Source organism: Squalius cephalus (assembly GCF_949319135.1).
Source record: "Squalius cephalus genome assembly, chromosome: 23".
Classification (NCBI taxonomy): domain Eukaryota; kingdom Metazoa; phylum Chordata; class Actinopteri; order Cypriniformes; family Leuciscidae; genus Squalius; species Squalius cephalus.
In genome coordinates, this window is record NC_137144.1 from 18,426,940 (window position 1) to 18,448,940 (window position 22,001).

The 22,001-nt window shown below is 34.8% G+C and overlaps 1 protein-coding gene across 9 annotated transcripts in view; it reads right to left on the bottom strand.

Annotated features, from left to right (window-relative positions):
• The window catches only part of mical2b (microtubule associated monooxygenase, calponin and LIM domain containing 2b), a 50,330-nt gene that overhangs the window by 6,531 nt on the left and 21,798 nt on the right, over positions 1–22,001 (bottom strand). For 2 of the 9 annotated variants that reach the window (XM_079860255.1, XM_079860256.1), the window contains exons 13-24: positions 21,285–21,484; positions 19,784–19,890; positions 19,599–19,667; positions 19,373–19,504; positions 12,708–12,894; positions 12,537–12,601; positions 11,775–11,853; positions 7,513–7,621; positions 7,135–7,211; positions 5,903–5,971; positions 4,230–4,339; positions 3,221–4,031 (exon numbers count right to left, since the gene is read on the bottom strand). In XM_079860255.1, coding sequence (XP_079716381.1) covers positions 3,221–4,031; positions 4,230–4,339; positions 5,903–5,971; positions 7,135–7,211; positions 7,513–7,621; positions 11,775–11,853; positions 12,537–12,601; positions 12,708–12,894; positions 19,373–19,504; positions 19,599–19,667; positions 19,784–19,890; positions 21,285–21,484 — 2,015 coding nt within the window. Of the gene's footprint in view, positions 1–3,220; positions 4,032–4,229; positions 4,340–5,902; positions 5,972–7,134; positions 7,215–7,512; positions 7,622–9,860; positions 10,052–10,257; positions 10,447–10,533; positions 11,854–12,536; positions 12,602–12,707; positions 12,895–13,550; positions 13,584–13,929; positions 14,035–14,166; positions 14,260–14,403; positions 14,515–16,260; positions 16,366–16,661; positions 16,938–18,522; positions 18,652–19,259; positions 19,286–19,372; positions 19,505–19,598; positions 19,668–19,783; positions 19,891–21,284; positions 21,485–22,001 lie in introns of those variants that run through there. The other 7 variants (XM_079860252.1, XM_079860253.1, XM_079860258.1 and 4 more) reach the window with 7 other exon arrangements.

Sequence of the window (22,001 nt, forward strand, 5' to 3'; positions counted from 1 at the left end):
GTCAGTCAGTCAGTCAGTCAGTCAGTCAGTCAGTCAGTCAGTCAGTCAGTCAATCAATCAATCAATAAATAATGATTAAATAACAATAAAAACAAAATGTTAATTACTATTTTAGGTCATGGCACATTTAAAAAAAAAATAGGGATTTATCAGTCAATAAATAAGTAAATCAAAAATAAATAAATATACATTATCAGCTGAAAATCATTAAATAATAATAATAATAAAAACAAAATGTTAATTATTTTAGGTCAAGGCACATTAAAATATTAGTTAATAAATAATGAATCAATAAATCCAACATCAGCTGATGATGATTAAATAATAATAATAATAATAGTAGTAATTAATAATTAAAGCTGTTAATTATTATTTTAGGTCAAAAACCCATTGACTTCAGGACGATAAAATAAGAAGTGCTGAAATGCTAACTTTCTTCTGGGTTTTGGCCTACAAAAGTATGTCCTCCCTGCAGCACTCTATAATGTTATGCTGAATATGAATGTACGTGAACCAGATTTGTGCATCAGAATCGATCCATTGTTTGAAACTACATTTATGAAACTGTATCGCTATATCATTGTGCTGCCAACAACGTGGAATGAATATTGTTTTGATGCATCATGAGATTAAAGTGCCGTGTTTCACAGTTGCCTGACTATTGCATGCAGGGAATATAATGAAAGCTGGTGGGAGATTATAATACAAGAGATAACGGCGCTGCATATAATAACAATGAAGTTAACACAAGCAGCGCGATGTACGTCATGTGACTTATCACTTGGAAATGTGGAGCATGTGAGAACGAGTGCTGATGTTAACCGTCTAGGGTCAAGAAAACACTAGATTTATTTAAAGCTACACTATATACAGTGAGGAAAATAAGTATTTGAACACCCTGCTATTTTGCAAGTTCTCCCACTTGGAAATCATGGAGGGGTCTGAAATTGTCATCGTAGGTGCATGTCCACTGTGAGAGACATAATCTAAAAAAAAAATCCAGAAATCACAATATATGATTTTGTAACTATTTATTTGTATGATACAGCTGCAAATAAGTATTTGAACACCTGTCTATCAGCTAGAATTCTGACCCTCAAAGACCTGTTAGTCTGCCTTTAAAATGTCCACCTCCACTCCATTTATTATCCTAAATTAGATGCACCTGTTTGAGGTCGTTAGCTGCATAAGACACCTGTCCACCCCATACAATCAAGTAAGAATCCAACTACTAACATGGCCAAGACCAAAGAGCTGTCCAAAGACACTTGAGACAAAATTGTACACCTCCACAAGGCTGGAAAGGGCTACGGGGAAATTGCCAAGCAGCTTGGTGAAAAAAGGTCCACTGTTGGAGCAATCATTAGAAAATGGAAGAAGCTAAACATGACTGTCAATCTCCCTCGGACTGGGGCTCCATGCAAGATCTCACCTCGTGGGGTCTCAATGATCCTAAGAAAGGTGAGAAATCAGCCCAGAACTACACGGGAGGAGCTGGTCAATGACCTGAAAAGAGCTGGGACCACCGTTTCCAAGGTTACTGTTGGTAATACACTAAGACGTCATGGTTTGAAATCATGCATGGCACGGAAGGTTCCCCTGCTTAAACCAGCACATGTCAAGGCCCGTCTTAAGTTTGCCAATGACCATTTGGATGATCCAGAGGAGTCATGGGAGAAAGTCATGTGGTCAGATGAGACCAAAATAGAACTTTTTGGTCATAATTCCACTAAACGTGTTTGGAGGAAGAAGAATGATGAGTACCATCCCAAGAACACCATCCCTACTGTGAAGCATGGGGGTGGTAGCATCATGCTTTGGGGGTGTTTTTCTGCACATGGGACAGGGCGACTGCACTGTATTAAGGAGAGGATGACCGGGGCCAAGTATTGCGAGATTTTGGGGAACAACCTCCTTCCCTCAGTTAGAGCATTGAAGATGGGTCGAGGCTGGGTCTTCCAACATGACAATGACCCGAATCACACAGCCAGGATAACCAAGGAGTGGCTCTGTAAGAAGCATATCAAGGTTCTGGTGTGGCCTAGCCAGTCTCCAGACCTAAACCCAATAGAGAATCTTTGGAGGGAGCTCAAACTCCGTGTTTCTCAGCGACAGCCCAGAAACCTGACTGATCTAGAGAAGATCTGTGTGGAGGAGTGGGCCAAAATCCCTCCTGCGGTGTGTGCAAACCTGGTGAAAAACTACAGGAAACGTTTGACCTCTGTAATTGCAAACAAAGGCTACTGTACCAAATATTAACATTGATTTTCTCAGGTGTTCAAATACTTATTTGCAGCTGTATCATACAAATAAATAGTTAAAAAATCATACATTGTGATTTCTGGATTTTTTTTTTTTTTAGATTATGTCTCTCACAGTGGACATGCACCTACGATGACAATTTCAGACCCCTCCATGATTTCTAAGTGGGAGAACTTGCAAAATAGCAGGGTGTTCAAATACTTATTTTCCTCACTGTAACTCATGCAAGTCCCTCTAGCAATAAAAAAAAAAAAAAAGGATTTTGTGGAAGAACATTGTTTTGGTTGTGCTTCATGCGGATGAATGCGACTCGAGGCACCAGGTTTGCCATTCTGAATGATCCATGGTAAATTTTTCTTATTATAAACAAACTTTCAGCTTTACTCTTCATGGGTAAAGCTTCTTTTTAGCCTGAGCTACTTTCTCTGTGTACTGAGATGACGTGATACACGTGGGGTGGGCATATGACGTATGCAATTTCCCATTAAATCTGTCTCCACCGTTCTAAAATAGAAGTATTAAGTATTAGAAGTTCCTGGTATTAAGAAGCATTTCCCTCAATCCAATCACAAGTGGACGATGCTGAATACAGGTGTAAACGGGGTCTAAAACGTTTTGAGTTTAGATCACTTCCAGAGGTATTCGAAAACACATTCGACAGAATTGCTTTCGTAGTGTAAACGTTTATGTGATCGAAAGAGTTCAAAACGTTATGGGAAGAGCGCTAGCCAGACGGGATTTAAACTTTTTTTGGTTTCAAGACGAAAAACTTACCAACACTCACTCACATATCTTGCATGCATGATGACGGTAACGGTTATGTTCAGAAGAGTGAACGTGTTCCTGCAGAACATTCTACCTCTTACACTTTGTGCTTTTCGTTATCATTCGATTTATTGATTTTAAACCACTATTAAACTGTAGAAAAGCATTACAGGTCACTTTAACCTGCAATTACCTTTGCTTCTAAATCTGGAAAGAATGGTCAAGATGTCTTTCTGGTCGTCTCCTTTGCTCTTATCTGCTCCTTCGCTCCTCTTAATGCGCAGGGAGGAGAAGAAATTGAGTTTTCTGGGCGGTAAGGAGGCCATGTCATCTTTTGTGCCCTTCTTGGAGCCGAGAGCCACCTGCTCCAGTAACGTCGTGAGCTCGCTTCCAGTCCTCGCTCTGGACTGACTTTCATCTGTAAACACGCTGCTGTGTTCCTCATCCTGGTTGCTCTGAATACTGCTGCCAAGCAAGCCACTGAGGTTGAAGGAGCCCTCAGACAACGGCCTGGCTTTCAAAGGCCGGTTTCTCCTGAGGACCACAGGGTTGCTCCCTTTGCTGGAGGAGAAGGACTTCCGGAGACTGTTGGCCCACTGTTGGAAGCCGAAGAGTGGAGGAGTGGGCTCAGGTTGGGGGCGGCTTGGTTTCGGTGGAGTTTCTGGTTCTGGTTGATCGTTTTGAGGATTTGTAGAGGTCCTGTCATGTTGTTCCCCTTCAGATGTTGAGGGCTTTCCAGGTGTGGTTAATTCCCAGTTGAGCAGCTTCTCCTTCTCTGATAAAGACAACGTGAGCTTCTTCTTGGGGCTGAAGGAGTTCGCCTCTGAGGGAACAGCTGGGACGACAGGCTCTGGAGAGGAAGTGTTGGGTTTTGGGGTTTCAGGATGAAAATGTGCACGGTATAGAGGGATCTTTGGGATCTCATCAAGAGCTGTTGAGTTCTTGTCCTCCAGTACGGGGCAGTCAGACTCTGTAGTCTGTGTTGCAGGCTTTGTTGGGGAGAGCTGCGTGAGAAAACACCATCTTTAACAGCTCATGGATATAGGAACTTAAGAACAGTGACAAATCAAACAATTTATACACTGTTTTGGCAATTTAGTGCAAGAAACCACCTAATAGCTGGATGCAATGACTGATCATTCGGAGATAGACGTGATGACACAGAATGACAGACAAAAAAAAGTGAATGAAAATCTGTTTACAGATTCATGGATCTCCTCAAAGTCTGAGTCTCCATCTTCCTTGTCGGGGGCTTCGGTTTTATCGTCTGGTTTCCCACGGTGAAACTTCTTAAGCAGGACGAGGGGCAGGGCTAGGTGAGGAAATGATGCCACAAAAGAGTGATCACAGATCTAATGAACATTATTAATAGTAATAAAAAACATCAATAATGGTTAAATTAATACATACTACTACTACTACTAATAATAAGCATGCTATCTATGTTGAGAAATGGCTACCTAGCTTAAAAATGTCTGTACATACATCACCAGCGCCATTTTTTTCATAGCTAAATTCATAACAAATTATTGTTGTTGTTATTAAATCACATAACATAAATAATAAAAAATTTAAATTTGGAAACAGTACATAGTTATAAATAGTGAATAAAGTTAATAAACAAACAAATGAATATTAAATATTATTTTTATTAATCATACTCTCTATGTTGAGAAATGGCTACCCACTTTAAAATGTCTGTACAACACCAGCACAATTTATTTCAGTGCTAATTTATTATTATTATTACCATCATCATTATTATTATTATTGTTGTTGTTATTAAATCATGTAATAATAATAATAATAATAATAATAAAGTAACTTTTTAAAAATGAGAAACAATAGTGAAATTCATAAAATAAATAAAAATAATAATTAATTATATATATATATATATATATATATATATATATATATATATATATATATATATATATATATATATATATATATATATATATATATATATATATATATATATATATATATATATATATATATACACACAATTACTATTGTTGATAAATCAATTATTTTATAATTTAATTGTTCTTAAATTAAAGAATGATAAATGACAATAATAGTAATCATTATATTACTTTAATTATTATTTTTATTCAGTAAAATGTTTTTAAAAATTAGAAACAAAATAATTAGTGAAATTCAGCATTCAATCTGGTTACTCTCTCTCAGAATTTTAATTCATCCATTTTGGCCAAGTTATGCTTGCATGAAATCTGACACTGTAAATGATTGCTAAATTATGCTAACTACAACATATTATAGTGCAACACTCAAAATTTGCAGAACAGAGTGTAATTGCTTTTGTATTGTCTGAAACAATGGATGTGAAACAGACCAGCAGCGCCCTCTAGAGAAGAGGGTGGATATGACCAGCATTTAAAAAAACAAACAAAAAAAAAACAGTTTTATATAAAGTTTTCACAAACTATTTCTATACTGCAGCCTTCAGAGTTTTGGTTTCAGATCAGTCATTTACTTCAGAGCTAAATATAAAGAAACTGAGCTCTAATAATGAAGAACATGTGTTCAGGCGTGACCAAAAGCAGCATTAGCTTTTATAAATAGAACTGATAATAATCCAGTGAGGATTAACAAACACATGAATTCAGAATCAGATTAGCGCACGTGTGGCACCTGACATCACAGCCAATACAACAAGCAAGGTTAAGCGTTCAGTCGAGACACAGAGACTCTGAGCTCTTCAACAACCTTGAGCAGAAAAATAACTCAACCTACAGTTTAAGATCGTGGCTGACAACACAAGCACAATGGGAAGGAAAACACTTCTGCTGTGTTTGAAGGTTCCCATGGATGTTTTTTCATGGAACACTGGAAGAATGACACTTACTGGATCGAATTTTCTTCCTCCAGAGGTTGTTTTTGTTGGTTATTTCTCCTTTTGCAGTGGAGTGTTTCACTGATGAAAAGAAGACATCAGAATGAACGCTTCCAAATATCCACTATTATAGTTCCACTATTTACTAGCTCAAAAGTGTTGATTTTACACACTTAAGCCATCATTAAAGGAGAACTCCGGTCAATTTTAACATTGAGCAAATTTTTTTGTAAATTTGGAGTGCTGTCAATACAGAGAACAACGACAAAAATCGGTGTTGCCTACACCGTGTTATCCTCTTTTTAAAATTTCCCTGTTGACTTAAATGGGGCAAGTTTTAAACCTGCTTTTAGCCTCTTAACATCCTTGATGTGTCATTACAAGTGCCCAGCCATGTGAGTGATTCCTTCTGAGTGAACACGGTGAATCTGACTGCAGTAGATGTGAAAGATATTAATAAAAATGATGTTATTTCAGCCAGTGCTCATACCTGTATTTACATCCTGTTTTTGGTCGAAGCTCACAGTAGTCGATTGTCGAGTTCACGCGCATAGGTTTATGCCGCGTTCCAGGCAACCTGTAACCCGTGTTTTTCCAACCTTATACCCGTGAAAGTGCACTGGAACGGCAGTAAAACCCGTAACTTCCCACCCGTGAACTCGTACTAGATCGATGTACTCCCAGTTACGAGTTGGAAAAACACGGGTTACAGGTTGCCTGGAACGCAGCATTAGTACGTACGATCATGCGCGTGAACTCGACAATCGACTACTGTGGACTTCAACCGAAAACAGGAAGAAAATACAGGTATGAGCGCTGGCTGAAATAACATCATTTTTATTCATATCTTTCACATCTACTGCAGTCAGATTCACTGTGTTCACTCTAAAGGAATCACTCACATGACCTGTGCACTTGTAATGACACATCAAGGATGTTAAGAGGCTAAAAGCAGGTTTAAAACTTGCCCCATTTAAGTCAACAGGGTGCAAATTTTAAAAAGAGGATAACACGGTGTAGGCAACACCGATTTTTGTCGTTGTTCTCTGTACTGACAGCACTCCAAATTTACAAAAAAATGAGCTCAAATGTTAAAATTGACCGGAGTTCTCCTTTAATGACGGGCCCTTGGATATGTGACTTATATGTGTCTAAAAACATTTTGGGGCTATTGTAAAAGGCAATATTATGTGAAATAGTAAAATTGAGGAAAATATAACTAACATCCAGAGCTTTTCACTGACCTTTCTGCAGTTCAGAATCGAGACATGCAGGTGCAGAATCTGCAGGATCGGGCTTTTTACATGAATCTTTGGCTTCACTACAAAAAATATGCATATAAAAAGCATGCAGTATTAGACGGGATGTTTTTAGCTTTCACACAAATTATAATTTTATCATGAATAAAAAAATAATACCTATTAATTATTATTAATATTATTATTTATTATTAATGCTAAAGTTAAAAATGTTCATGATAAAGTGGAAATAATGAAATAAGAGCATCGCTCAGTCTCGTATGGGCCGTCAACGTGACTGGAGTATACGAGTCTACATTTTATAGCTCCTTGTCATGGTAAATGATTAGACATTCGCATTTGTCGTGAGTATTATGAACCGACCTCATGTTTATGAGCTCTGTTGAGTTTGAGAGGGCCGGCACCTCTGCACTCTCAACCGGAGCGCTGGGCTTCCACAAACACTTCTGAGTTCTGGAGTCTGACTCGGCTCCTGCGGGGTCCACGCACACACACATATGAAAAACTCAATTCAGAAAACGGACTTCTGCTATCATGCTTCTTTATCATGCTATTTATGTTGAGAAATGACTACATACCTTAAAAATATTTGTATATCACCAGCACAACAACTAATTATTATTATTATTATTATTATTATTAATAATATTAATACATTTATTAATTTAATTACTAAATTTGTATTGGTATTATTATTATTATTATTATTATTATTATTATTAATATTATTAATACCACATAATAAATAAATAAGCTTTATTTTATTATTACTATTATTACTATTATTATCATTATTATCATTATCATCATCAATACTGAATAATAATAATAATAATAATAATAATAATAATAATAATAATAATACATCTTAATGAATTAAAATAAGATTTGAAGATTGCATTTTATTATTATTAATAATTATCAATAAAATGTATTAATAATAATAATAATAATAATAATAATAATAATAATAATAATAATAATACATTCATTTTATTGATAATTATTAATAATAATAAAATGCAATCTTCAAATCTTATTTTAATTCATTAAGATACATTTATTATTATTATTATTATTATTATTATTATTATTATTATTATTATGAACAATAATAAATTAATTTATTAATTTACATCCTCAATATTATTACAACATAACCTTCGAATCAATTTAATTTGGTTACTTTATTAAATTTACATTATTATTGTTATTATTATTTGGTAATAATAAATGTTAATAAAAGTAAATAAAATAAAAAATAAAATAATTATTATATATTTTTATAATATATATATATGATATATTATATATATTTTATATATTATAATAATATTATATATTATAAAATAATAATAAAAGTAAATTAATACAATACTTAAAATAATTTAATAATAATAATAATAATAATAATTATTATTATAATTTATTATTATTATTATTATTATTATTATTATTAATAATAATAATAATAATAATAATAATAATAATAATAATAATAATAATAATAATAATGATTATTATATACCACATACATGTCCCTAGAAGAGAACATTTCTAACTAATTTCTAACTTGTAAAATGTTACAGGCAGACTTTAGTTGACTATTTCAGTGGCTTGTAAAAGCTGAATTCCTGTTTGAATGACAGTATAAGGTATTTGAAAGTTTCATTAGATGATGGTATGACAAAACATCCCTAAATTTGAACTAATTTCTCATCTCTTATTTAATGTTAAGCAGACATTATAACCTTGAGGGACAGTCAAATCTAGTCCGAATGAACGGCTGTTTTGATTGATGCTTTACAATGGTTTTCATCTTTCCCTCTAATACGCTCCATGATTGTCATTCATGAATAACGCACTCAATACTGCATTTTCTTGTGTGTCAAATGAATTAAAGACATAGCAGGAGGTCTTTGAAGATGTTTTCATTCATTTTTGACCCTGTGAATCTTTATAAAAAAAGAAATGTATTTGCAATTTAGATTTTAAATTAGCAAAATTCGTGAAATTCATGAAAATTCATGGATATGAATAAATTCAATTAATTTAACCCTCATGCTCTGTTTGGGGTGCGAGAGACGCAAATACATTTTAAGAGCTCAATAAGTATGCATTTGTGTGTCAGGTTATAAAGGTGTATTTTCTCATTTTTCAAATGCACTGTATTATCAAGTCAACCTCAACAGAACATGAAGGTTAAAAATTCATAAAATCTTTTTTTCATGATTATTCTGCATCATTTTAGTTCAAAATGGGAGGCAATGCAGTACCCAAAAGAAGATAAAAGGAAAGGATAGAAAAGACCCAAAAGAACCAAGTTGAGTTGGGCTATACAAGAATTCAGACATAATTTTAAATGGGTCTGATGTATGTACCAAAAAAATATCCATTTTATTTCCGTTCCAATGCTTTAAATCGTGGGATGTGAAAACAAAAATGGGGAGGGCTGTGTTTGTGAATGGTGGGTGTGATATATTGAGCACAGGGTTAATTGAGCGCTGAACTGTGATAGTGTTGCCTTTCGTATTAATTGCTTGGCAGTAAAATATTTGTATAGAATTTTTCATCACAGCACTGATGAACACAAACACTTTGGGACGTCAGTGGGTTACACAGGAAGCTCAGTGAATCGGCAGACAAAAAGGCAGAAACAAACTTTTAGAGTTAAAAATGGATTTATTTTATGCGTACAAGTTTTAAATATATTATAAATTAAGACAAACAGTCTTTCATTGTGAAATATACAAGAAATAGTAAGCTAAAATTGACAAAACAAAACAAAAGGACTTTTAAAATTGTGCAAAACTAAAGTCTTCTTATATAACGACCTCAGTTTGTTTTTAGGAGAAGGAACAAGAAAGTGGTCTTACATGGGATTGGGATAGTAAAGCAGCCTCTGCAACAGAGAGGACAAAACACGGAGAGAGACAAGAAGGGAGGTTTACTTTACGGGACGCGGTGAGCGCGAAAAAAACAAACAAGTGCATTCAAAAAGCATGTTGGGATAGCCGAGCGTTCAAGTGCACTTCTGTTAGTATGTTAGCTCTGGGTACAAACTAACGTAATACCGTCTTTCTGTGAAGGACAGTGATGTTTGTGATGCTTAAGAAATGTTCATACATTAGACCCATGCTGCATTCACAATAATGGGGTTAATATTATAGTCAAGGAATATGCAGGGAGCCAGTGTGAAGCGAAACAACCTGATCACCTGACCCATGCAGGCCAATCGCGTTCCTGCTCTCATGGTTCAGCCAATCAGGGGTTGGAGCATTGGAAACTTGAAACAGACTATATATGATGTGGGACAGGATGGGAAAGATGAAATATGAAGAGAAAGAAGGAAATTAAGAGAGAAATAGCACTAAAATCATTGGTGAATTTTGCAAAAGAATTATAATTATGCATGTTCAGTACACTTAGACACTGAAAAAAGAAAAAAAAAAACATTTTAAAGCTTTACACCACACATTTAGGGGGAATGTTTGAACACCAATTGATTAAACAATTGAAGTTGCCCTATTCACGGAGATCCCGAAGGACATTTCCTCCACTTTAACATTAGAAAAATCAATGCATTTCACCAATAACGACTATTTGCATTACATCACAAAGAAAAAAAACACACAAAGTTTAAGTAGTTGTACCCGAAAATGCTGTAAACTACAAAAATAGTGAACATTTCAACAACAACAAAAAAAGATAAAGGCTATAATATGTCCTCATTAACAGTCATCAAAATGCATTTTAATTCTGTTTGGCATTTCCATTGCACATAACATAAGGGGAGATGCAAACCTTAACGTTAACCGGCGGTTTCAGGCAGTTAGGATGAAGCGGCAAACCCTTCAGTAAAGTGCTCTTAGTTTATCAGCTTTGGATCTTATGTTTGTCATTCAGATGAATATACAAACACTGAATGATTCTTAAACCCTGTAGGCCAATAAAGTTGCAGCTTAAAGGGACAGTTCACCCAAAAATGACAATCGTGTCATCATTTACTCCCTCTCTTGTCGTTCCAAACCTGAATTACTTACTTGCTTGCTTCTTCCACTGGTGTACAAAAACACAGAATTTCTCATCTTTTGTGTTTCACAGAAGCAAGTCAAACAGGTTTGAAGCGACATGAGGGTGAGTAAATGACAGAATTTGAATTTTGGGTGAACCGTCTCTTTAAGATGCTTTCTTACAAATCACAACACTGAAAATGTACCAAGAAATAACTAATATAGGCAAATAAACTAAGCATGGCAGTGTAAGGGACTGAGTCTACAGAGTTTAAGACCCTTCCCTCGTCAGTCCAGCAGTACCGAAGCCCCTTTAAGAGAGTCGGATCCCCTGGTACCGCTGGAGTGACTACATCATGCTCACTGGGGAGGGAGCGACGGCCTCTCGGCTCATCTGGGACGTGATCTCATGCAGCACGTACATGAAGGGCACACCCAGACTCAGCAGCTCATAAAGGAATACATAGTCCTCCTGGCGCTCTCTGATGTGTAGCCCTGCGGCCCGGGCCGCCTTATACATCCAGCGGGCAAGCTGGCGGGGGGAACCGAACAGTGTGCGGCCCACGTGCAGTGGCCAGTGCAGACTTTTCCTAATAAGGGAAGTCAGGGTACCTGAGGGCTGGCCGCGGAGGCCGTCGGTGGCCGTGTAATCTGAGCTAGCGCTGGACGAGGGTCTGCTGCCTCCGTTGATCTGTGTGATGATGTAAAGAAACAGATGATAGTCACATTTACAATACAATAAAAGTTACTTCTAACTTTATATATGAAGAGTTCAGATGCAAAAGCCTCTAAGTGCCATCTGAAATTTTCTTCTAGAATGATCATTTTTATCAAGCTTGTATATTGAAGTTCAATAATTTCACTTAAATGGCAATGCAAATTACCTATTAATTGTCATTTAAGTGAAATTACTTAACTTAAATATACAAGCTTTATAAAAAAAATCATCAACAACAACAACAACAACATATTATAAATAATACCAGCATAACACATAACAATAATAATATTTTCTTTTTATAATAATAAAAATGATTATTATGGCAACATAACGGGATAATAATAATAATAATAATAATAATAATAAATATGTATAAAAATAATAAAAATAATCATCTAGATTTGTAAATATTAATAATTATTAATAACATTAACAACAATTAGTGTTCACTTAAATGTTATAAATTGTGTGCGTGCCTCATTTGCTATTAACTAAAATTATGCTGCCATAATGTAAACTAAACAATTATTCTGATCGCAGCATTCTTCAGTCAAATATTTTGTATGATGAACTCTAAACTATTACTGACTGTTGTCAATTTAAAAACACACATTGGCTGACCACATCTGTTCAGTAAAATATACGAACATTACCTCTCCTCTTCGATGCCTACTGCTGATTTTTCGCTGAGAAAAGTGCAGCTTGCAGTAAAAAGTGCCTGCAAGAAAAAGACAGTATAAACCATTTTCTCCATTCAACACTACGGTACTCTAATGAATAAAAATGTAATTTAATTATAAATGCAATCCTCACGAATAACACACCTTGGTTGGAGTCAAAGGCGTGACCGCCCAGACGCAGCGTGCAGCCGCAGATGTTACAGCGGAAACACTCTCTGTGGAAGAAGAATCCCTCCGCACTGAGACGCTCCATGATATACACACGCTTCTTACAGAAGTGACATGTGTCGCTGCCGCCCAGACCCTGAGGAAACTCCTTACGCATGCTCGTCTGAAACACAACATCATTATCAAATTATGGGGAAAGCAAGAGATTCAACACATTTTGCTTTTACAATACTGTTCTGATGCACTACAATGAGTAACAAATCAAATCAACATTTATTTAGAAAGCACCTTGAAAAAGTGTACCAAAGTGCGGTTTCAAAGGGACAAGATAAAATACAAAACAAAAAATAAATAAATAAATAAAATAAATAGAGAAAAAAGGAAAATTAGAATAAACAAATAAAACGATAAATAAAACAAAAATAAAAACAATAAATAAATAAAATAAAACAAAAATAAAAACAAAAAATAAAATAATAAAACAAATAAAAACAAAATAATAAATAAAATAAATTAAGCAAATAAATGAATGAGTATTTAGCCATATTACTAGCACTGATCAGCTGTTTTAGGGCAAAATTAGGGCAAAACCTGCTAGGAAACCACTTGAAGTAAAAGATCACAAATGATCACTTCTTAGCATAAGTTATAACTTATTAGCAGGTCAGTGTCACACTGTGCAATCACACAAGATGAAAAGGGCATAATATTTAGTTAATTGGTCAATAAACCAATGCTTAAGCCAAAGCATGAAGTATTTTCCTGACAAAAATGAGCCGAAAAGCTTTGTGCTTCGAGCCAGATACAAAAATATATTACCGCCCCAGATTCTGCACACCTTCTGGCCTCTATCTGTGGACAAAGACTCTCTTAACTACAGAAAATGTCACAAAGTCGTGGCCGGCAGCAAAAGAATATGCAGTTTTTCCACTTTCTACAGATCACAAGATTTAAACACATCAGTGTACATAAAAAAAACCTGAGAAATTAAAGAAAAACACATGATGTTGGCCTACATCCTGAGGCTGTGACTTAGCAATACAGACTGAATCTTTGTTGGGAACATGAAATGACTTCTGATTCACATTTTAAAAAAAGATCATCAAGGCTTCTCTTTATATTTGAGGATTCTGCAGCCTGAAGAAACAACCGTATCTCTTAAACATGGTCATCTTGTCCCAGGACGGTAGGTGCTTACCAGCGAGAGGGTAAAGGGGTTGTTAGGTCTGTGATCGGTCTCATATAAGATGGCCAATGTAGCGGCTTTAACCCCAATGGCAGAGGAAACCTTCCCCACTGTTCTCTAGCAATCAGTAGTGAAGGAAAAGAGAGAATAGAAAGTAAATGCAAATCAGGAAAAGGAGAAAAAAAGTAGAAAAACAATAGGGGAGAGTGATTTTTTTAGTCACTGGACTACTTTTAACAGCTTGAATACCTGTTTGGAGGAGTCAAGGCACTCTACACGTCTGATTTCAGAGCGATCTGCGTGTTTATTGTGGTTCAGCTGTGTTTCTGGATCTTCACTGCACTATACAACCAATGGGAAAATGCCTTTCAGCATTACTTTAAAACAAACTGATCTTTTGTATACTGTGATGAGACTCAAAGCAGATGCAGTCTAAAACAGGAGAGCTCCTGAAATGACCAGTATCAGTAGAATCATGTGTTTTACCTGCTCGTGTTGGACTGCAGGAACAGGGGACAGAAGACAAGACAGAGTAGAGCATTCTGTGATAGTGTGGACTGAGAAAGAAGAAGAAGAAACGGAAGGAGTTTCATCTGCCTGTGTGAGGAGAGCAGAAGAGCAGAAAGATGAAGAAGGAAAAAAAGATTATTCAGGCACTGAATGGAAGATGACAGAAGGAAAGGACAGATATTTAATAATAATAATAATAATAATAATATATTGTTATTATTGATGTTATTACACTACTACTAATAATAATAATAAACAGATTCATTTGTTGTTATTATAAGTAGTAGTGTAACAAAAATAATATATTTTGTTATTACTACTAGAAATAATAATATTAATAATGATAACAAAGGAATCAGCTATTATTATTGTAGCCAATATTACAGTATTATATATTTATTTTTGCAGATAATTAGTATTATATAACATATTTGTAAAAAAAAAAAACTAATTGTAGTGATAATAATAAAACTATTATTATGTTGCTAATATTGAAATGTCAGTATTACTTTAAATATTTATTGTTATAATACATATATAAACATTATTATTAGTATTAGTATTAGTATTAGTAGTAGTAGTAGTAGTAGTAGTAGTAGTAGTAGTGTAACAATAACAACAATATATTTGGTCATTTGTTATTTTTGTAAATAATAATAATAATAATAATAATAATAATAATAATAATAATAATAATAATAATAATTATTATTATTATTATTAATATTATTATTATTATTATGTAGCTAATATTGAAATAAGAGTATGACTTTAAATATGTATTTTATATACACAAATAAACTACTACTACTACAATAATATTATTATATTAATAATAATAATAATAAGCTTTTATTGTGTAGCTAAAATTTAAATGACGAGTATAACTTTAAATATGTATTGTTATATTACATTATATAAATGAACTACTACTACTACAACAAACAATAATAATAATAATAAACAATAATAACAACAACAACAACAAAAATAATAATAAATAAATAATAATAAATAAATAAATAAATAAATAGAAATAAATAAATAAATAAATAGAAATAAAAATAAATAAATAAAAATAAATTTATATATATATATATATATATATATATATATATATATATATATATATATATATATATATATATATATATATATATATATATAAATAGAAATAAAAATAAATAAATAAAAATAAATTTATATATATATATATATATATATATATATATATATATATATATATATATATATATATATATATATATATATATATATATATATATAAACTATCAGTTATACATATCTTAAAATAATCATTGGTCTCTATAGTAGAGAATGAAAAAGTGAAAGACAGACAGAACGGGAGAACAGAGGACTCCATTCAGCAAAACTGCCAACCGTAACGGGCCTATTTTATGCATTCCTGATTAGTGTTGCTGAAATGAAAGCGTGCTGACCAAACAAACTGTTCTGCGTTTATTCTGCTTCAGTTGTTGGGTTCAATAATTACATAAGTCAGGATGAAAAAGAAAAGGTCACTGTAAATAAAGCATGGAGATCACCGGATGCTGGAGTTCTTTCAACCTCTGAGAGGGAAAATCCCTCGTGAGGTCAAGTAAGGGCAAACTAACCGAGCAGAAACTGAACACAGTTCGAGATTAAATGTTATAAATATTGAGGCTATTTTCAGTCAGATCAAAGACCAAAAGCACTCAGTTCACATACTCGCTTGGTAAAACACTCTGAAGTTTTGTGAACACACAGCAAGCATCATGCTCAAGTATTAGTGATGCACTTGGACCACTGACACGGGCAACTCTTCTCTTTCACCTGAGGTTGAGGTGGTTTGCCAGTGAACAGACCGTTCAGTTGCTGAGCTCGCTCTTTAATGCTCTTTTTGTTGAACTTTCTAGTCAATTCAGCTTGCACTTTTCTCTGCAAATAATTCCAAGGCAGATGACACAGAAAGGATCACAAAACAGAAAGGAATGAATCTCTGTAGCAATAATAAAAAACAAACTATAAGTTTACAATATAAATATTCATGCATGGCATGCAACCTCAAATTAAGTAAGGAAAAATAGATCTAGATGCTTTCCTCATGCTCAATCCAAGAAATGGCATTAACTTTGCGGGTGGTTGCCAGATATTTCCTATGCAGTTCCTAAAGTGTTTTAATTGATCCGTTTTAGAAATGTAACAGGTTTGGATCCATGCATCCCAGCATTCACCTGACTGACTTCCTCTTCCAGCTTCTGCAGGCAGTGCAACGTCCCGCCGAGGGCTGGTGTGAACGACGGGGGTGAATCTGAGGGGCGTGTTGTCGATGAGGACAGATGGCTATCCGACTGGAGCACTTTGAAGGGAATGTGAGGAGATCTGGGACGAGACTCGCTGGCTTGATAACTTGAGGGGATTTCAGTGTTTTTGTAGTTGGACTGGATTTCTGTGTGCTCGTGGGTCTCATTCCGCGTGTGAGATTCAAGCAGTCTTAGATAAGGAGATGGCTGAAAGGACACAGGGGACAAGTTGAAGCCAGATTCACTAAAAAAAATTATTAGGGATGCATGAGTGCCATATCGGACGATAACTTTTTTTTTTTTTTCAATTATTGTACTGAGGATATTGGATATTTTAATTGTTCATGCTTATTTCCTATTTTACATTTAGATTATTTTTGCTGCCACTTAAAAGTAATCTGTAAAAACTAATAATTTAGAAGAGTTATTTTAAATAATGAAATGAATTGGTAATTTATAACACCTTAATATAATCTCAAATCTTAAAATGAATATCCATTTTTCTTTAACTACATTATAATGTTGTGATGCTTAAATTGACTTGCAACATCAATTTATTTTAGTTTTTTTTAAGTGTTTTACACATTTATTTAAAAAAAATTAGGGCTGTCAAAAGATTAATCGCGATTAATCGCATCCAAAATAAAAGTTTGTGTTTGCATAATATATGTGTGTGTACTGTGTATAATTATTTTGTATATATAAATACACACACATGCTTGTATATATTTAAGAAATATTTGCATACATATACTGTATATATAATTTATATTATATATAAATATAATTTTTTTATATATAAATTATACAAAAATCAACATTTTTCTTAAATATATACAAGCATGTGTGTGTATTTATATATACAAAATAATTATACACAGTACACACACATATATTATGTAAACACAAACTTTTATTTTGGATGCGATTAATCGCGATTAATCTTTTGACAGCCCTAAAAAATATATTTTATTACATTTTCTTTAAAACATTTTAAAATTAAATTATTTTATTAAGTCATTTAAATGTGATTTTTTTTAGTATACATTTGTTTTATTACATTCTTTAAAACATTTTAAATTAAATTTTATTAAATCATTTAAATTTGAATTTTATTTTAAAAAATGTATACAAAATAGTATGAGTTTATTACATTTTCTTTAAAACATTTTAAATTAAATTATTTTATTAAATCATTTAAATTTGAATTTTATTTAAAAAAAATAAAAATACAAAACAGTATAAATTTGGTTATCAGCCATAACATGAAATAATTATTGGCTTATTGGCTTAGGTGCATATATCAGTGCATCCCTAAAATGTATTCCTAAACCCTATCCCTACCTCTAAACCTAACCCTACCTATAACTTCTCCCTAAAATCAGAGTGAAATGACAGTGAATAACACTGATTCACTGTCACCCTGGTTGTAAGCCTAACCTGACAAACTTTAAACTTATTCCAATCAACCAATCAGATTTGAGGGACGTTGTTCCAGGATCAACAAACATGTACTTCAACATGAAATCCCATTCACCATACCACATAAAAGACCTTTAACATGATTTGCACAAGTAGGATGTGTTCCTGGATCAACATCCACTGGAACGACATAGAATGACTGATAATGGAAAACATATACGCAATGATTGATTGATAGGAATGTTATTCTAGGACGTGTCATGGATGTGCGTCACATCAGCAGTGGACACACACATGAAATCAATACACTGATGCATGTGATTTTAAGTAATGTGGAATGATGGATGTTTGACATGCTGGCTGAGCATACCTGCCATTTTGGTTTGGTCTGGGGCAGAGAGGGTGCGGGCTGGCTCTTAGGTTTGGCAAAGCGAGGGTTTTCAGTCATGTCCAGAGATACGGGCTTGTCAGCAGAGTCAGTCTCAGATTCAGATTCAGACTAGTTTCGGTAACATTGCACCAGGGGAGATAGAAGATGCAGAAAGAAACAGGACAGATAGAAAGAGATCAAAGGAAAGCTGAAAGAGCCACAGAAAAAGGAAAGCAAGCAAGTGTAAAGGCCCGTTCACATCAAGAACGAATACCATAAGGATAACTTAAAAGCAGAGCAACTGAATGAAACGGTATAAAAACCTCAGATTGCCTTATGATCAACTTCTCAACTGCACAGCAAAGAAAGCTCATTACTGTAGATGTTCATATTCAGTTATGGAGAATTAACGCTCCATGAGTGACCTACATCCTTTAAGCCTATAATTGAGCAGCCAGAACATTTAATGACCGCTGCTAATCTGAAAACAGCAGGCTGACTGTGAAAAACCACAATTGCACTGCATTAGGGATTACAACTAGTCAAAACATTCATTCTTCTGATTTCAACTTTTTTCTTGAAAAACGCAACACATGCTTCTTGAAAATCTGGATCACATCTACAGAAAAGATCTGTCTGACATCGGTCAAACAAAACATCTGTCATGTTTTGAAATGTACCATCATGCATCCAAATCAAATATCTTCATTGTGGTCTGTGATGCTCAGATCCTGCATATGATGAACCGGAGGATTTACTTTCACTGCACAAAGACAGGTATTCATATTACGGTTAAGGAGCCGGATTAGATCCTGCAAAAAAAAAAGAAAAAGGAGATGTGGAGCCGTACCTGTCTGCGCAAACCAGAGCTTGGCGCGTTCTCCTCAAACCTGGCCAGCAGTTGAGTTGCCATGGAGCGCACCTTATTTTCCTTCTGTTCCTCTCTCTCACCTACAGGGGGCGCACTCTGATTGGACATTAGCTGGAGAAAGAAACCGACCAATTAGGGGAAGTAAATCAATAAAGTGAATGTTTAGAAAGAAAACCTTCAACACCTAAAGGGCAAGTTAACATACCTCCTCCAGGTGACTGCTGGCCTTCTTCCTCTTTTTGTTTGTGTCATTGTCTTCCAACTTCTTATCAACCTTTGGATAAAGGAGTGGTATTGTGTTTTACATCATTAGGGTGAGATGTAGGTTCAGTTTACATTTGGTTAAAGGGACGCATGTCACAGAGAAAGTGAACAGGGTAAAAACGCTACCTTTGGGATTCTCTTCCTTGGCTGTGTGTTATTTATCGAGTTGTAATGAGAGTTTGCGGTTTTTGATGAATAGTCTTCGTTATTTGTGTCAGTCTCTTTGGGTACACCTGCAAACAGAACATAAGACTCTTTAGCATCATACTTCAGTGTGTGTTCAACAAATACTACACCAGCGTTATCAACAAGATGCTAGCATGTACCTGTAATACTACACTGCTGCAGCTTACAATACATGCTTAAAGGAGAACTCCGGTCAATTTTAACATTGAGCTCATTTTTTTGTAAATTTGGAGTGCTGTCAGTACAGAGAACAACGACAAAAATCGGTGTTGCCTACACCGTGTTATCCTCTTTTTAAAATTTGCACCCTGTTGACTTAAATGGGGCAAGTTTTAAACCTGCTTTTAGCCTCTTAACATCCTTGATGTGTCATTACAAGTGCCCAGCCATGTGAGTGATTCCTTCGGAGTGAACACGGGTGAATCTGACTGCAGTAGATGTGAAAGATGAATAAAAATGATGTTTATTCAGCCAGCGATCATACCTGTATTTACATCCTGTTTTCGGTCGAAGTCCAGAGTAATCGATTGTCGAGTTCACGCGCATTGGTTTAGTACCTATGATCACGCGCGTGAACTCGATAATCGATTACTCTGGACTTCAACCGAAAACAGGATGTAAATACAGGTATGTGCGCTGGCTGAATAAACATCATTTTTATTCATATCTTTCACATCTACTGCAGTCAGATTCACTGCGTGTTCACTCTGAAGGAATCACTCACATGACCTGTGCACTTGTAATGACACATCAAGGATGTTAAGAGGCTAAAAGCAGGTTTAAAACTTGCCCCATTGAAGTCAACAGGGTGCAAATTTTAAAAAGAGGATAACACGGTGTAGGCAACACCGATTTTTGTCGTTGTTCTCTGTACTGACAGCACTCCAAATGTAAAAAAAAATGAGCTCAATGTTAAAATTGACCGGAGTTCTCCTTTAAAGGCAAGAGATTAAAAATAAAATCTTAATACATTACAAGTTGGAGAACGCTCAAAACCAGAGAGCATGTGTACAGCAGATGCACACATTCAGCTAACACCGCACCCCACAATCTGCAAGTTAACATCTGCGATGCCAGCATTTTTAAAATGCCTTGCTGTGACTCATGCAGAATGTGCAACATGCACTGCTATCCAGTGCAATGCATGGAGAAATAATAGTCAGCTCTTTAACATGTTAGATGGCTAATGCAATCTATATCTATAGTTAAATGACAAATGTTGAGATCAACATTCTTTAAATGGTGGCATTGGAGATCCTCACACTTTATTTGGCATAAAGTATATTCAAGAAGAGTTTTAGAATAAATTTGAGGTGCATGGGGTACATTTGACAAATTTCAGACTTTTTAATAACAATACATTACTGATACACCCCAAATTAAGTTTTTTGAAAACTCATTTGGGTTTTTTATTGAGGTGCAAGAGTGAGGAAAGCCTTACCTGTGTTGGACTGAGTTGAGTTGCGGAACATCTCATAATATTTGGATAGGTAGAGCACCATAATGAGCTTGTCTGGCCCCCGTTCGGAATCCATTTCCTTTCCTGTGGTGACCGGCTGGATGCCAAACTCCCGCTCCGCCACGTCAAACGCCAACTGGTTGTTTTTAGCGCAGTCTGCCTCGTTCAGGGAGTTAAAATCACTGGAGGAAGGGACAAAGAGAGGAAGCACAGACCACAGAAGTGAGATAAAGTGGCAGATCAGGAGAGAGAATCAGGTAAAAAAAGATCTTATCAGGTGGAAATGCCATTCCATTAAACTGAGAATCTGTGTTCTCGCAGTCTGTATCCTTGGCGAACAACAATATTTGTCAAACAACCTCTCACAGAATGGTGTGATGACTGGATGAGCTGATTTATAATTTCACTGTGAGTCCCAATCACATTTTCCTTCACATCCAGAAGGGGCTGCAAGATTTATGGCAATTTCAGAAATGTGAAAATGACTTTATGATGCCAGTGTAAATCATGATGCAAGCTCTACGGAGTCTTGTTTTGATCAAGACATGGTCATGTTGTTTCTTCCCTTCTTTTGAAAATCTTCCCTATTTGTCCGTTGATTCACCTTATTGAATAAAAAACAATTACTTTCGAAAGCCGCAGGGGAAATGAAGTTGAAAAATCAAAGCTATTGTCCTTCAGTAAAAGGAAACAACTTGT